Source organism: Eretmochelys imbricata, chromosome 5 (genome assembly GCF_965152235.1).
Source record: "Eretmochelys imbricata isolate rEreImb1 chromosome 5, rEreImb1.hap1, whole genome shotgun sequence".
In the NCBI taxonomy this organism is placed as follows: Eukaryota; Metazoa; Chordata; order Testudines; family Cheloniidae; genus Eretmochelys; species Eretmochelys imbricata.
Window position 1 is genome coordinate 110635114 of NC_135576.1, and position 18413 is coordinate 110653526.

Here is an 18413-nt window from a genome sequence, read left to right on the forward strand (position 1 = left end):
GGATAAAGTTAAGCATATGTGTAAGTGTAGAACTGGGGCCTCAGAAGGGTACCTTGACGTTTTAAAAGTTTGCTTAATGTTTGCTGAGTGAATCATGTCAGATCACAAGTTATTTCTTGTATTTTGGTAATGAAAACTAAAATACTCATGCTTTAGTTCTTTACTTTCTCAGCCCCTGGGCCAGCAGTGGCATTGGTAATCATAGGAATGGAAGGGACCTCAAAAGGTCACCTTGTCCAGTCCCCTGCACTTATGGCAAGACTAAGTATTATCTAGACCATTCCTGACAGGTGTTTCTCTATCCTGCTCTTTTAAAAAATGCTTTAGTGAACCTAATATGGAATTTGCTAACTACGTATAGTGACAGCAGTGATGTCTGGTAAGTTAATAAATCACTCGGAAATTAAGATGCACTGCTGATCTTGTGAGAACTGCAAAAATTATCCCCTCATCTGCACAGGGAAAGAAAACTAGAATGTAAAGAAAAAATTGTTCCTAAACTCCTGGGGGATATGCACAATATGCAGATAATTCTAGATTATAAATAGAACTATAAATTACTATCAGCTCTCATGTTTCTAGGTGTCACTGCAATTTGCCATTGTGTACTCTTTCTATAAATTACTTTGTGATGGAGCTGCTTTGATGTTTTGACATGAAATGCCATGGTGCTCCCTTTGAAGTGTAAACCTACCTTGCTTTTCTATACTCCTTTACTCCGGTAAAAGTGTTATGTATAGTAGATTGGCAGCATATATTTTCAACCTCTGTTGACTGACTGAATGTAGTGGACTTAAAGCAAAGAAAGAGGAGTTGGGAAACAGTTTCCATCATATATACACTATTTCCCTTTCATATTTTTCAGCACCACCTGAAGAAAATGGAAGGTCGACGCCTGGACTTCGATTACAAAAAGAAAAGACAAGGCAGGCTTCCTGATGAGGAGCTACGCCAAGCTCTGGAGAAATTTGACGAGTCCAAAGAAATAGCCGAGTCAAGCATGTATAACCTTCTGGAGATGGATGTGAGGAAATCTCTTATTTATGTTCTGAACCAAGTTTTAAAATGAGAGGAAGAATGGTCCAGCGGTGAGGGCACTAGACTGACTTTAAGTCCCTGCTCCACCACAGACTTCATGTGTGACTTCGATCTTTCAGCCTTTCTGTTGATCAGTTCCTCATCTGGAAAATGAGAATAATAGCACTTTCCTACCTCACAGGGGATTGTGAGAGACTCAGATATTATGCTAAAGGAGGCCATATAAATACCTGAGAGAGAAAAATTATTCCACTGTTAATATTTCATTCTCACTAACAGTTTAAGGTTATTTATGGCAAAAGAAAGAGTATTTCCATGATCAGAATTATATAAATGCTTGTCCACAAGTCATGATTTCCCATAAACTCTGGTACATGACTACTCAAACATGGCTTGGCAATGTAACTTCTGCTTATAGAATAGGTGAGACTTGAGCGTTATGCTGGAAAAATGAGTAGCATTAACTGAAACCAAAGAGACTGGAGTCTTTTTCCCTTCATAAATAAGGTTGAAAACTGCAAAATCGAAAGAAGTCAATGTTACTCCTTCTTTTGGAGGAAAGAATTCCTCTAAACTGAAATATATTCTATTTATTTTCTATGCACTTGAATCTACAGATTCAGTGTTTCAAGTGAAATAGATAAATGAGTGGACTTATTTAGATTTAAATTCATACCCACTTTAAGGCCCCTGTATACTGCCAGAGCAGTGGAAAGGGGCTTTAATATAACTGAAACTATGTACATAAAAATAAATATAGCTGTCTTGGAGTGCATACAAGTGAAAAGGGTAACTGCTCAATACAGTCTGGATATTTTTTTTTATTTCACTAATTTTTCTATCTAGCCCCACTTGGCTAGTTTGTCTTGACCTAGATTGTACCATTCTGACACTGTCAAGAAGTTCTGTGGGGAGTCACATTGCCCCAGAGGGAGCACTGGGAGGCATTCTCCCTAAGGAAGAGACAGTGACTGCACTTCCACTACTTATACCTCATTTTGAGGGGCACTTTACTCTTTCCCTATGTGGCCAGCCAGCTCTACTGCCCTGTGTGTAAGGAAAGCAGAGCTATGGCCCTCGTCATTCTGCATGCCTCAAACTCAGGCTGCACAATGTGAGGGCAGGTTCCTTCTGCCTTCCCTCCTTATTGCCCTTTTCTCGTTCTTCTGTACGCAGAATTCTCAGAACGAGGTAGGTCTTGAGGCCCCTTGCACATGTGACTAAGCCCATGGAGGTGATCAGCTGAGAAAGAGCTGTAGCTGCAGGCCCCATATATGTGGCCTAGTGGCCTAACCGTATGCAGTAACAAATAGATAAGCCAAGCTTAACTGGTCCCTAGTTATTATCTGACTTATAAAGAGGAGCCGAGATTACGGAGAGAAAGGAAAGGTATCTTTGCAGTGTCAGCGCGGTAATGTTCCGTGGAAGCTGTTTGAATAATGCTGCTCAACAGTATTGAACTAAGACTTGATTTTTCATGTTGATCCTCAGATTGAACAAGTGAGTCAGCTTTCTGCTCTTGTAGAAGCCCAGCTGAAGTACCACAGACAGGCAACACAGATCCTACAGCAAGTTACTGCCAAGTTGGAAGAGAGGTAACATTCACTTCTCATCAGACTCTGGAATTTACTCTTCTTACAAAGGCAAAATATGTGCTGGTTGTAAGACATTTAAAAGATCTTTTCCATTTTACAGTCATAACAGTGCTGTCATTTAAGACCGTTGCAAGTCTATGTTCATGTTGGCTGGAGACATTAGTAAGTAAAATCATGCACTTTTATTCAAGTGCTCCTGACTTAGGCCCCAATTCAGAGAAAAAACTCTCCTATTCAGTAAAGCATGTGCTTAACTGAAAGCATGTGCTTCTGTCCAGTTGAAGTGATGGGAGTTAAGCATATGTTTAAGTGCTTTGCTGGATGGATGGACTTAATCTGCTTTCAGGAATCAGAGCCTTGGCATGTATCAGTTTTGCATTGGCTTTCTAAAAAGCAAATGAGTTGTAAATTATCCTAATTGAAGGACAATATCTTTTTATCCTGTTCCCCATCACCCTGCACACACAGTGAACTCCATGACCCAAAAGGGGTCTTGAGGATCCCCATGATCTGCCACCATTTGTACAAGGGTTGTCGCATTGAGTTTGCCCCGTTCCACTACTCCCCTGTGGCTGTGCATATCCTCTCAGAACTGACCGTGTCTTTTTACCGTTACAAACCTGTTGTTACTTATGCAGTTCTTTGCAACTAGATTAAACAGATTGGTTCCATTTGAAAAAAGGACAATTGCTGTTTAAAAAGAAAATCTCTGATCTACCCCCTGGTCCCCCCTCCCCCACACACACACTTTGGAAAACAGATCTGAGAGAAACTCAGATGATAATGCAAGGGATTTATTTGCCTTCTCTGGTTCCATTTAATCCTGAATGACTCTTTTCCTAAAATCTTGGACATGGAAGGAAGTGACCATAAATCTGAACAGCTGCTAATGTTAATATAGTGTTCTCGCACATTCAGTAAACTTAATACAAAGCAAAGTCTTCATGTTTTTTATTTTCTGCTGTCAATGCTATAAGTCTAGTTTCTAGTAACACTAGGCCTTGCCATTTCATTATTTGCTAACGCACACGTTTGCTAGCACACACATCCTATACTGTCCTGACTCCTACATTTGTCTTAGCTCAGTTGCAGCTTGAGCATAATGTACAGAACTTGTTATGGCAGTTAGACTGCTTGGCAGGGTGGTTTTGGCTGCAGTTTGCAGAACAGTGTAAGCAGCCAGCAAAGAAGGATTTCCAAGCCATTCTGAATGAATACCGTAATTCACGCATTGTGTAGAAGCATTAAAATGATCAGACATGTTGGGTCACAGTCCAGATGTTATGTTACAAGCACATGCCAAAGTGGACATGCCTCCTCTCCCTTTAAGACCCACAGCCAGCCAGCCTCTAGCCCAGTGCAGATCCCCCTCTGCTCTCTTCACATGTCTGGTAAATGTCTAGATTTTTTACCTTGTTTATATAACTGGTCAGGATGCTTTCAGCATCTCGAGCTCCTTGCACCAGTCTGGTCAGCAGCAATGGCTTAAATATGTTACTGTTCATCATCACCAGCAATAAAGATTCTGCAGAACAAATTATGCCTTGATTACACCTTTCCAGCCACATTTTCTAGCAGTTATGCCTCGATTACACCTGGGTTCGCGCAACCTTCACACCCATAGGCTTGTCCAGGTGTCATTAATGGCAGAGTTGGACCTACGTGATTTTTTTACTGATGGTGTTATGCAAGTAGCAAAGAACTGAAATGAATTTCCTGTACACTGCAAAGCAACCACGATGGGGGGAAAGCTTTTTACTTGTAAACGGAGCTGATTTGATACCCAGTCACTGAGAGACAAACATGTAATCTCTCAATGCCAATTTTACAGTCACTTTTCAAGATATAGCAGCACTTCCCATTGAAAAGGGTTTCATTTGGGAATGACACCTATCTGCCTCCCCTAGGTCACTCATTTTTCATGGCCACAAACCTTCTGGCTCCTAAAGATCCGATCGCTACCACCTCTTAATCAACCTGAGGTATTGGCACTGAAGAATGCAAAGCGGGCCCTTCCTACCTCTAGGGGCAAGGTGCACTTTCTACTCCCAGCCTCTTTCAGCCTGAAACAAGAACTGAGAGTCCAGCCCAGGTCTTCCAGTATTGCTAGCCCCAAGAGTTCAAAATCTATGAGTCAAGTCCCCAGCAGTCATGATACTGGCTTAAACAATCATGAGATTTTAATGTCGCATTCTTTTTATTTTCCCGGTTTTCTGAGCTTTTGGGGTACACACAGGTCACATTTCCAAGCTTTCTGCTGCAACCATGTGGGCTAGAAATGTGGTTTTGTTTTGTTTTGTTTTTTAAATGAAAACTGAGATTTCCATGAAATGACATCATTCCAGGAGCTGGGGCTGTAAGAAAAATACTGAACCTCATGATACTTGCAATAAAATCATGAAAGTTTACAATACTGGACTGGTCTTTTCATTTTAATCTTAATGAAAAAATTAAAAACAGGCTTAGATCACACTTTTGAAGACACTAGCATGGTAGAGTTGTTTGGCCATCACTCTGGGAGCCAGTGCTTGTGAGTTCTTGTCCTAGCTCTGATGCTGGCTCTCTGTGTGGTTTTTGACATGTCACTAAACCTGTCTGCCTTGGTTTCACAGTTTGAGAGGAAATGATACTTGCCTCCCTCACATGAGCTTTGTGAAGATTAATCAGTAGAGCTGATTGAGAATTTTTCATCAGAACTTTGAATTTTTGCAAAATATTAACTCCTCTCTATAAACTGGTCAAAAAAGATCAAAACTTTTTAATGACTTTTTTCATATATTTTCATCAAATTTTTGACCAGCTCTATTATTTAGTTAATGCTTTTATAGCACTCTGAAAAGGAAAAGACCTATCTGGGGCTGAGTAGTATTAATATTTTAAAGGGTGATCAGACCCTGGATATAATAATCAGAACTGCCATAAGTGAGAGAGGAATTTTCAACAAAAGCCATATAGCAGACATATTAATATATGTGCTTTGTACCATTAGCACTAATGGCAGCAAACCTGGCTCAAACCAAAGTTTGAGCAACATTACTGAAACAAAACTCTTACTGAGTCCTATCCAAAGGTTTTTACTCTGGTATAGTTCCCAGTGAAGTCTCTGAGCTAACTCCTGAGAGGCACATAGCATATGCAGCTCCCATTGAGTCACCATCTTCCTGGATTTAGCCCCTGCCATTTGAAATTCTTTTTCTAGAGATTTTTATTTTTAGCAGTCAGAATCACAGAAATGTAGGACTGGAAAGACCTCAAAAGGTCATCTAGTCCAGTCCCCTGCACTGGGGCAGGACTAAGTATTAACTAGATCATCCCTAACAGGTGTTTGTCGAACTTGTTCTTAAAAACTTCTAATGACACAGTGCTGAGTGGAAAAATTACTTCATGTATCTGGCTTGTGATGCTCCTTCTAATACATCCCAGAATGATGTTTGCTGCCTTTTGCAATAGTATTACATTTTGGACTCTCGTTTCGTTTGTGATTCACTATAAACCCCAGATCTTTGTCTGCAATACCCCTTCCCAGGCATTCATTTCCTACTTTGTGTTTGTGCAATTGATTAGTCCTTCCTAAGTGTAATACTTTGCATTTGTCCTTAATGAATTTCATCCTATTTATTTCAGACCATTTCTCCAGTTTGTCAAGATCATTTTGAATTCTAATCCTGTCCTCCAAAGTGCTTGCAACCCCTCCCAGCTTGGTATCATCCACATACTTTATATGCATACTCCCTATGCCTTTATCCAAATCATTTATGAAGATATTGAATAGAACCAAACTCAGGACAGATCCCTGCAGGACCCCCCTTAACATGCCCTTCCAGCTTGACAGTGAACCGTTGATAAGTATTCTCTGAGGACAATTTTCCAACCAGTTGGGCACCCACCTTATAGCAGGTTTGACTAGGCTATATTTCCCTAGTTTGTTTATGAGAAGGTCGTGAGACAGTATTCAAAGCTGTACTGAAGTCAAGATATATCACATCTACTGCTTTCCCCCTATCCACAAGGCTTGTTACCCTGTCGAAAAAGGATATAAGGTTTTGACATGATTTGCTCTTGACAAATCCATGTAGACTGTTTACTTATCACCTTATAATGAAAAGAATCATTAATTGAGTTGAACAATGCATAACATTGCCATTGGGAGAATGGGTATCTATTGCAGTTGTGACCCCTTCTGTGAGATAATTGTCCCCATTTACAAATGAAATTACTTTGGTCTTGAAAATCAGTGTGGTAATCTCACCCTTATCCAGCCTTGTTCTCCTCTCAAAAAGCAGCACCTTTGTTCAGGTGAGGCCCAGAAGTGGAACAGCAAAGATCTTGTGGGTCAGAATCAAGCTGAAGAGCTGGCTCAGAGATGCTTGTGCAGCACCTGCCCTCACTATATGTCCCTGAGGCTATGTTGTTTGTCCTTTCCTTTCATGAGAGCCTCCGTTCACTATGGTCTTGTCCTAACTGCTAAAAAAAAAAAAAAAAAAAAAAATGTGTGTTTAACCTGGAAGTATCTAACATGCATGAGCTATCCTGAAGTGAAAACACAGTGAAGAATAGGCACTTCAGTTTTACAGTGAAATAAACAGCCTTATACCGCTTGCAGGGGTTGACCTTGGTGAGCTTGCCTCACAGCAAAAATGAAAGTACCTGGTCTTCGCTGTGTTTTTACCTCAGGATAGGTCACCTGTGTTAGTTATCTGGAGCTAAAAAATGCACCTTTTGTAGCCATTGAAGACAAGGCCTATGAGTCAAAGGCAAACCAGTCTAATATGCTAATTCATAATGGGAGAGAAAATTAGCAGCCCCACACAGTGATGTCAAATGATGTGCTTTTTGTAGTGCAGACTAACCTAGCAGCTGGAGGCCACTCCATATACCAAACTCTGTTTAGTGTGGCCCAATACTGAGCCTGAACTTCAGCCTTGCAGTAAAGGAAGAAAAACCTCCATTTTTTACTAATCTCAGTGTGTGGTCTGTTGACAAGAAACTAGCTCTGTATATTTAACTTTCTTCACATTTTTCAGAATAAAAGAAGCATCAACTCAGCCCAGAAGAGAATACCAGCCAAAACCCCGTATGAGTCTTGATTTTTCCAGTGGTGAGAATACCCAGTACAATGGAGGGATATCCCAGACCAGCACCCCAAAACCAACAGGTAAAAGGAATGAGGAAGGAGAATGTAGTCTTGTCTGTCTGAATCTTTTGCTATGATGCAAAAGCATGAAGTTCACTTTTTCAACTTAGCTTTCCCACAACCAGAATACAACCAGCCATAGTGAAGGGTGGAGAGGTAAAGGTATAAGGGAGAAGAGGGCAAAGCTATTGAAACTAAACTATCAATTACACTAAAGGAATTACTCCAATGGCCAACTCTGGCACTGTTCTCTTTATAAAGGGCTCAGATACTATGTTGTTAGGTATAGTACAAGCACCTAGAGAGGAGGATGATCCATTTTATTAAATATGTGGCTTAGTGGCCAGTGATTCCATCAATCACAGCATCCTAAAGGGATGGTGTCACATAAAATTTTCCTTAAAATTTAGATTTTGTAAAAATGGATACTTAGAAAACCTAGAGGTCAATTGAAAGATTTCCATGAACATGTATCATGCTGCTCCCCCCTTTTTCCCCCACCCAAAAAGCACTCCTATGCAGTCTTTGTAACTCAGATATTTTAGCTGATCTTGAAAGTGAAAATGACTATGAACAAAAGTGGAACTGATGTTCATTGTTCAGATGAGAGAAATGCAAATTAAACAAAGTGCATAAACAGTGACAAATGTCTTATTAGTAACTTAAGTAATTGCTTTGTTTAAAATGTTCACATGTTAAGATGACATCACTTTGCTCCTTACAGGAATACTTTGTCATCACATGTCATTATGATAAGGGGTGTTCTCTCTCCCTGAACCCAATCTTGCAAGGCCCTGAGTACCCTCTACTCCCATTGACACCAGTGGGAATTGCAAGCACACACCACCTTGCAGGATTGGATGTTTTCTCCCCCTAGTTCTGTAATCAGGATTTCCTTCCTCCCTGTCAGATCTTGATGTGCATGTTTGACATCCTCAATGTGGATGCACAACACCACCTCCATTTTGTATTCTGTAACAGCAGCTAGAAGCTGCCCTGTAATTTCAAACACCCCTCCTCACCCTCACAGTGCCAGAGGGGATGAGATACAGATTCCTAGTGCGTGAGTGCAGCCTGTGACTTACTAATGCTCTTCCAGTCACGACACTAGCTATTTTTTCTTCACTTTTTTTTTTTGTGCTGGGACTAGGACTGATGTGATGTAAGTTTACCTCTTTTCTGCTACAGAAACAGAAATTCAAAAAGAGTTAAATGCAGATGATGCTGTATCTTCCACAAACTAGATTTTTCTCTCAGGGTAGATACTGGGATTTCATTCGGACACTTTGCTAAGAATAGGTTGCCACGGTTCCTCAGTAGGAGCCCCATCATGTGAATTGCTGAGCACCTCCAGAGAGTTTAATGCTTTGAAAGTTGTAGAATAAGAGGCTCTTCAGAACCCACTTACCACAAAAATGAGAATGGGAGAGAATTGGAAAAAAAGAGTCTCAAGCACTTAGGCCTTGTTTACATTTAAAAGTTTTGCCAATATAGCTGTACAGGTGTATCTATACTGCCATCCCTCCTAGTGTAGATACAGTTGTACCAGCAAAAAAACAAGTGCTCTTGCTTGTATTGTTTATGCTAGTTCCCTCAGTGACATGTCTACAGTAGAAAATGCTCTACTGGTATAGGAATCCCAGTTCTTCTTGGCGTATGTGCAACGTGCTTCAGGTGGCACATGACCAGGACTCATCACTGAATTTGGTCTGCTGGTTGGATTATTAGCTTCCCCAGCTTGGGCTGGGTCCTGATGGTGAGTGTGACAGGAACGCTGATCCATGCCCACGAGGAACTCCAGTGTACCATATAAGTGCTCCTAGTGTGGACATATCTACCCCTGCAAAGCTGTGCTTTCTGTCTGTATAGTAAACCAACTGTCACCGCCCCCCATGCCCTGAGTGAAACAAGCTATTAAAAGTGAAGTTTTGCCAGTATAAATGTGTCTACACTAGGGGCTTCTGCTGCAATAACTATGTTGCCTGGGGATCACACCTCTTCACACTCCTGACGAACATAGCTGTGTTGTCAGAAGTCTGTAGTGTAGACATGGTCTGAGCTACACCAAGAAGAGTACTTTTATGTCAGTATAACTGCATCTACATTAGGACTTTTGCTTTGTCATGAAAAAAATCACACCCCAAACTGACAGAGTTATGTTGGCAACACTTAAATGTAGACCTGGCTTAGCTTGTTATTTTTGGGGTTCTAGAACACCCAGTTAGCAAAGCTTCAGATATGGGAGTTTGAGAAGTACCTGTACCATAAATTGATCTCTGCGTTGAGGGCATTTTATTAGTTCTAGTTTTGGATGATGTCAAGGAGCCGTAAATGCAATGGGAATTGTAATAGAAATGGTGAAACATGCTAATGATGATAACCAGGAGAATCTGTAGTTACCAAGATTTCTAAGCACTGTTTCATTGTGTCCCTTCTTTTTAGGTATTCCAATGGATCAGCCATGCTGCCGAGCTCTGTATGACTTTGACCCTGAAAATGAAGGGGAGTTGGGCTTTAAAGAGGGTGATGTCATTACCCTCACTAACCAGATTGATGAGAACTGGTATGAAGGGATGCTTCATGGCCAGTCGGGCTTCTTCCCTATCAATTATGTGGATATTCTGGTACCTTTGCCCCATTAGGATGGCTGACTCACCACCTCTTGACCCAGATAGTCATGTTGATACCACTGCTTTCAAACTGCTGCTTACTACACCTCACAAGTACAAACTGCAGTGGTTGAAGTCATCAAGCCCCACTGAGCATCTCGGGTTTACGTGTTGTTATGCGGCATAGTGGTGATGCGTGGTATCTTCTGAGGCAGCACAACGTGGCATGCGGATTTGTATGCTATGGTGTGCCAGCCCGCGGTAACCAGAGCCATTGTTTGTATAGTATTGGGGAAACAATGGCAAGCAAAAGTGATGACTCAGTGAAGTAGAGGAAATCCAGTGTGTTGTTGGGAAGATAATGCCTATCACCACTGTATTACTTTTAAGTCTTAGTTCTTGATAAAAAAGAGGGGAAAAGTTCTTTACATTTCATCTTTCCCTTCACAAGGATACGGCTCACGCAGGTCTAATATTGACTCACCAGCATTGTGTCTTCTGATCAAAATGATTTAGAATCAGTTACTGTTCTCAGCGAGCCAGTATAATGTTGACCCTACAGTTCCTCTGAAAGTGAGCTACTATTGTACTGTGTGTGCTGCCTACCTGCAACTGGTTTTATATTCTGGATTGTTAATAACAGGCCTGTTCAATCTTCAGGTAAATTGCAAACTATAAAAAGGAAAAGGCCAGTAATAAAGAGCTTGGGTTACAAGCCAAATGTGTCTGCTGTTCAGAAACTTTGAACACAATAAACAAAATGCCAGCAAGAGGGCAGGGTGGGGAATAAAACTGTCATAACTGTTATGTATTTCATGTAAAGTTTTGGCACAAAATCACACCATTCAAGCACTGGGAGCCTTCAGTACACTCATACACGGGGAAAAAACCAACAACCAACAGTCCTTTTTTATTTTTGTCTACTTTGTGTTTTTTGAACATCATTTGTGCATATTCTGCCCTCAATGAGGACTAAATAAAATTAATTTTTGTGCTGAGCAATTAAAGACTTGTGGCCGTATACGCAAAAATGTTTCCCATAAGTTTAGTTCGTTCTTTAATCTTCCCCACCCTTCCAGCATTTTGTGTGGACAGTGCTGTGCCTAGCTTATCAGCATTCTTTTTGTAACAGTCGTAAAAGTTCTATTAGTTTAGTTATCCAGAGTTCTATTTATCTAAATTGTACAGACACTTTCAGAGGTTGAATGTGCTGCTTTGGATGTGCCACTTCAGTACTGGATCCCATGAAATGAAGGCAATCCTACTGCTTGATGTATAAACTATATTGTGGAAAGTATTGATATTTCAAATAAATAATGCTGACAGAATAACCAGAATGATGCTGTGAATTAATTTTCTCTTTGTATGAGAACAATGGTTGTGCTAAGTGCCGGTTCATTCAGTGTCTTATTTCAGAAAGCGTATTCATTAAAAGTGAGCGGCAATCCTAAAGCATAAAATTCCCTTTATTTTAGTATTATCAGACCCCAACACTGCTTCTATCAAAGTCAATGGGAGCGTGGTCAGAGCAGGGTCAGAGCCATAACTAGAGTGATCCAAGTAAACAGGATAAGACAAGCATTCAGCCTATTAATAGAATGTCATGCTCAGTGTGATGCATCAGCCTGCAATCTTCTGGAGACACAATACCTATCATTAAAGGCTGCGGATTGCAACTCACCTACTAAGGCTTAAAGACCAGGTGAGTTCTGATTTCTTTCTTTTATTTCAATATTGTGTTTCAGAGTCTTATTTTTAATAGTCTTTATTTTTATTCAGTTGCTTGCTGTGTATATATATATCTGTATGCACGCTAACAAGAATCTTACAGGCTAGCGGCTCACTCCTCCTCTCAGATGCAGCTCTCATTAATTTTCCTAGGAATAGATTAGGAGTAAATAAGGGCAAAATTCATCTCTAAATATGTTCCCATTCATAATTGTACCCTCCGTTTCACAGCTTCTACATCATCTGTGCCACCAGATCAGCTGCCCACAAGCAGAATGATGCAGACCAAATTGGTGTCAAGTTAGTATAACTCATCTCAGGCGTTGCATTTATGATGGACATTTTTAAATTAAATAAAAACAAATGTACATCATACAAATCCCTCACCCATCTTCCTACACCCACCGACTCCCCACTGAAAAAATAAGGAAGCTTTGCAAAACACTGACAGGTGTTTGTCTAACCTGCTCTTAAAAATCTCCAGTGATGGAGATTCCACAACCTCCCTAGGCAATTTATTCCAGTGCTTAACCACCCTGACAGCAAGTTTTTCCTAATGTCCAACATAAATCTTCCTTGCTGCAATTTTAAGCTCATTGCTTCTTGTCCTGTCCTCAGAGGTTAAGAGCAACAATTTTTCACCCTCCTCCTTGTAACAACCTTTTATGTATTTGAAATGTCCCCTCTCAGTCTTCTCTTTTCCAGACTTAACAAACCTAATTTTTTCAATCTTCCCTCATAGGTCATGTTTTCTAGACCTTTAATCATTTTTGTTGCTCTTCTCTTGACTTTCTCCAATTTGTCCACATCTTTCCTGAAATGTGGCACCCAGAACTGGCCATAAGTTGAGGTCTAATCAGCATGGAGTAGAGCAGAAGAATTACTTCACTTGTCGTGCTTACAACACTCCTGCTAATACATCCCAGAATGATATTGGCTTTTTTTGCAACAGTATTACACTGTTGACTCATATTTAGCTTGTGATCCACTATGATCCCCAGATCCCTGTCTGCAGTACTCCTTCCTAGGCAGCCATTTCCCATTTTGTATGTGTGCAACTGATTTTTCCTTCCTAAATGGAGTACTTTGCGTTTGTCAGAATTGAATTTCATCCTATTTACTTCAGATCATTTCTCCAGTTTGTCCAGATCATTTTGAATTTGAGTCTTATCCTCCAAAGCACATGCAACCCCTCCCAGCTTGGTATCATCCACAAACTTTATAAGTGTACTCTCTATGCCATTTTCTAAATCAGAGGTCGGCAACCTTTCAGAAGTGGTGTGCCGAGTCTTCATGTATTCACTTTAATTTTAAGGTTTTGCGTGCCACTAATACATTTTAATGTTTTTTTAGAGGGTCTCGCTCTATAAGTCTATATATTATATAACTAAACTATTGTCATATGTAAAGTAAACAAGGTTTTCAAAATGTTTAAGAAGCTTCATTTAAAATTAAATTAAAATGCTGATCTTATGCCGCTGGCCCGCTCAGCCCGCTGCGAGCCTGGGGTTCTGTTCACCTAGGCCGGCAGCAGGCTGAGCAGGGCCTGCGGCCAGGACCCTGGCAACTGGGACCCCGGCAACCAGAACCCCAGACTAGAAGCGGGCTGAGCAGGTCCAGCGGCCGGGACCCCAGACTCAGCCCGCTGCCAGTCTGGGATCCCAGCCCTGCCCACATACCTTCTCCCTGGTTCTAGCCCATTCTCTTCCTCTCTCTCTGCACTGAGCTCAGGGTGGGAGTGCACTGAGCACAGGGCTGGGGGTGAAGGGCCTGGCCAAGAGCTAGAATGAGGGTGGGGGCTCAGGGTTGGGGCAAGAGGTTTGGGTGTGGAGCGCTTACCTGGGCAGCTCCCAGTTGGTGCAAGGAGTGCAGGTGGGAATGTGGGGGTGTGTGTGCAGGAGCTCCTGTTTGGTGCTCAGGGTGGGGGTGGGAATGTGGGGGGTGCAAAAGTCAGGGCATGGGGTATACGGGGTGCAAGAGTCAGGACAGAGGGCTGGGGGCATGTGGGGAGGGGCTGGAGTCAGGGCTGGGGTTGTGGGAGGTGCAGGGGTCAGGGTAGGGGACTGGGTGTGTGGGAGGTGCAGGGGTCAGGGCAGAGGGCTGGGGCTGTGGGCTGGGGTCATGGGGGTGCTCCCAGCCCCCTGTCCAGAGTGGCTCACGGCAGGCGGCTGGAGGAGATATGCCCTGATTCCACCCCCTTCCCCCAAGGCCCCGTCCCCACCTCTTCTCCGCCTCCTCCCAGAAGCAGCGAATGTGCCGCGGCTCTGCTTCTCACCCTCCCTCACAAGGGCCATCAGCTGATCGGCGGCAGGGAGAGGAGATGGGGCAGGAATGCAGCACGCTGGGGGAAGAGGCAGGGGACGGGGGAGCTTGCCTGCCCTGCAGCAGCAGCTGGCAGGACCAAGCTTCTTCACCCTGCCCCTTCCTGGGGGAGGAGTGGGGCAGAGAAGAGTGGGCCGGGGCGGGCAGGAGTTTTAATGGCACGCTGCTGCCTGCCGGGGTCCCGGCCTGGGTTCGGCACCGGCTGAGCTGGGCTGGCGGCTAGGACCCGGCAGGCAGCAGCGTGCCATTAAAAATCGGCTCGCCTGCTATGTTTGGCACACGTGCCATAGGTTGCCGACCCCTGTTCTAAATCATTGAAGATACTGAACAGAACCAGACCCAGAACTGATCCCTACAGAACTCCACTCATTATGCCCTTCCAGCATGACTGTGAACAACTGATGACTACTCTCTGGGAACAATTTTCCTGCCAGTTATGCACCCACCTTATAGTAGCTCCATCGGATGCATTTCCCTCATTTGTTTATGAGAAGGTCATGCGAGATAGTATCAAAAGCTTTACTCGAAAGTCAAGGTATACCATGTTTACCACTTCCCCCCCATCCACAAGGCTTGCTACCCTGTCAAAGAAAGCTATCAGGTTGGTTTGACACTATATTGTTCTTGACAAATCCATGCTGATTGTTTCTTATCACCTTATTATGTTCTAGATGTTTTGCAAATTGATTGCTTAATTATTTGCTCTATTATCTTTCCTGGTACAGAAGTTAAGCTGACTGGTCTGTAATTCCCTTATTTTATTCCCTTATTTTATAGATGGGCACTATATTTGCCCCTTCTCCAGACTCTGGAATTTCTCCTGTTTTCTATGACTTTTCAAAGATAATAGCTAATGGCTCAGATATCTCCTCAGTCAGCTCCTTGAGTATTCTAGGATGCATTTCATCAGGCCCTGGTGCCTTGAAGACATCTAACTTGTCTAAGTAATTTTTAACTTGTTCTTTTCCTATTTTAACCTCTCATCCTACCAAATTTTCACTGGCATTCGCTGTGTTAGATGTCCAATCACCACCAACCATCTTGGTGAAAACTGAAACAAAGAAGTCATTAATCACTTTTGCCATTTCCACGTTTTCTGTTATTGTTTTTCCCATCTCACTGAGTAACGGGCCTATCCTGTCCTTGGTTTTCCTCTTGCTTCTAATGTATTTGTAGAATGGTTTCTTGTTACCCTTTGTCTCTAGCTAGATTGATCTCATTTTGTGCCTTGGCCTTTCTAATTTTGTCCCTACATACTTGTGGTGTTTGTTTATATTCATCCTTTGTAATTTGTCCTAGTTTCCACTTTTTGTAGGACTCGTTGATTTTTAGATCAGTGAAGGTCTCCTGGTTAAGCCAGGGTGGTTTCTTCCCATACACATCCTCAGCTTCTCATCCCTTCCTAAAACCTGGGATGACTCATGAAGTAAAATACTACTGAAAGTGAGTAAGGGTTGGAGAATCGGTCAGCTTTTGTTTAACTCCTGAGGATTGGCTTACAAGACGACTCAATTTTTTTTTGTATAATTTTTTTGCCAAGCAATCAGCAATCAATACATAGTATACATTATTTGCATGCCAGGGCAGAAGTAGATTACATTTACCCGTAACAAAGTGAAACCTCTTTAATGCTCTGTTTCATTTATGATAGAGAGCATGAGAAGAGTCTACTGCAGAGGGTTTGACTATGGTGCAGTGCTGTGAGGCTGGAGATTGCAGATGTGCAGTTTAACAAAGTATCTTTGATAACAGGTGAACATACATCAGTAACATGGTGTGTTTAAGCTGGTGGTTATTGGCAAAAGAAAACTGCAAATGCTGAGCTCCCTAACCCAAAACAAAGAGCCAGATGCTGATACCCTTACTCAAGGGAAATAGTATTCTACTTCACAAGTGATCCCATTTGAAGTCAGGTGTTACTCAATGTTGGGATCTCAGCCAGTGAAACCTTTTTTTATTTGTGCTGCAATGTTTGCTCCAGATGGTGCAATGGTAAGGCGATATTCTGAAAGACTTAAGTTTGCATCTGATTCAAGCAGAAGGCTAACTAGTACTCAGCACTGCCAGCCATTGTAGGCCCCACACTGCTACCCTTACTCACACTAAGAAGCACCTTAGACCATGAGTAAGGGTGGCAAAATCAAGGCCTTTATTAAGAGGTTTAGGCAGATTTCAGGGTTCTAGGCTTCAAAGATTATCATGGGTCGTGAAGAGTTACAAAGTCCTTCCAGTACCTTTCCTGGATGAAATAAGTGATCACATGTCTTCCAGAGGCTCATGGGCAGGATGAAGAGACACTTAAATCAAGAAGCTGCTTGCTCCTCTTTCATTATTGCTTCAGGTACTTCAAAGCTTTAGGTGTGGAACCACATGGCTGTCAGCTTCCAGAAGCATGCCTGATCCTCTACTGCTGAGAAAGGCTTCTGCAGTAACTGGTAGACTTTGACTTCTGTTGTCACCTTTCTTTGCAGGGTACATGTAGCCTTAAGGAACATTTCATAATACCTCATTGCCGGACCTGGCACTTCAATGAATGCATTGCCTCAAAGAGAGAAATAGAAAATCCTGAAACTGAAATTAGCAGCAGAATGTATCAAAATGTCCTTACATATTAAGTTATACACTGAGGTTATGTGGGTGTCAGGCTCTGTTCAGCACATGCAGAACCATAAGCCAGTGTTACCGCTCTGCCTTAACAAGGGGGTGGGGGATTTGCTGGAATTTAAACTGTGTCAGATCTGACATGCCAGTCTATCCGCCAAACCAGCAAACTCCTCAAGACATTGCTGGTCTTAACCTTGTCTCACAGGTAACAATGAATGAATCCCAGTGCCCACATTCTCCAGAGACATCTCTCTCCAGTGGCCCATCCGTCTCACTGGCCACTCACAGAAATTACGTTTGCTGCCTCCAAAGAGACAGTATACAAACCAGCCTGTTAGATTAGCAGAGGAGTCCGTCTTTATTTCAGTATAACTGCAGTTAGATGGTTTATAGTAAAACAAAGTTTATTAACAAAGAACACAGATTTAACTGATACTAAGCAAGAGGAAAAGGCACAGGTATGGTGTCGCAGCCTCTTGGGCCTCTAGCTTCACTAGACTAGCCCCCCTTAGTATGCTGTCAGTGATGGGACCATCACCCTCCTTAACAGGTTAGCCTGTCGTGTTCTACGTTTGTCGTCTCTGCCAGTCACCTGGCTTTTTTTCTTGGAGGCAGCCTGATGCAGGGCTGTCACCACCTTGTTACTCCCAGGACTTTCTGCCTCCTCTTCCCTTTATAGCAGGCTCTATTTCCTCTAATAGTTGCAGCTATGGGGGCCTGCCTCCACGATTGGCCGCTCTGGCAGCGGCTTGCTTGTAAACAGAAGAGACTCTCCTTCCCTCTCTGTCTGTGTTCAGTATGGGATTTGTAGACCCTATTATATATAATTACAAACAAAACCAAAACAACCCATGCTCTCTAGTGACTAAAACTCAATTTTAGCAAGTTAAAATCTTTGCCTAAGCAGTTCTCACATCAAATTACTAGCATACCAAAACCGTCAGCCCAGAGGATCAGAATCAGAGGGTGCTGTTGCCTTTGTTCTGTAAGTGATGGACAACAAAGGGGTTCTCTCACGCCCTTTTTTATAGTTCAGTAAACCTTTGAAATATATTCTTGGAAAAGTAAACCCAAACAAAGTTCCTCTGCACTGCTGGCGTGTAGCTGTCCTCCCTATCCTCTGATCAATGTGCTTTTTCGATAGGCTTAATCAGTTGTTTACCTTAGATGTAAAGATACTTCCATTGGCTCTGGCCTCACCTAACTTAATTTATATTAGAGATGCAGGCAAAGAAGCAAAACAACATTCCTTTGTATGACAAACATGTTTATCTGCTCTACTGAGGTTGCTTGGTCTGAACATATTTTAGAAATGTACATAATCCTTTACATGTTAACCGTATATACATCACTCAATAATATTAATGACCAGTGTGTCCCCAG

The 18413-nt window shown here is 42.2% G+C and overlaps 1 protein-coding gene across 1 annotated transcript in view; it reads left to right on the top strand.

The window, feature by feature from the left end:
- SH3GL2 (SH3 domain containing GRB2 like 2, endophilin A1) overlaps positions 1 to 10409 on the top strand; it is a 32934-nt gene extending 22525 nt beyond the window's left edge. The window contains exons 5-8 of the mRNA XM_077816447.1: positions 866 to 1024; positions 2530 to 2633; positions 7658 to 7788; positions 10210 to 10409. Coding sequence (XP_077672573.1) covers positions 866 to 1024; positions 2530 to 2633; positions 7658 to 7788; positions 10210 to 10409 — 594 coding nt within the window. The remainder of the gene's footprint in view (positions 1 to 865; positions 1025 to 2529; positions 2634 to 7657; positions 7789 to 10209) is intronic.
- Positions 10410 to 18413: the final 8004 nt, after the last annotated feature.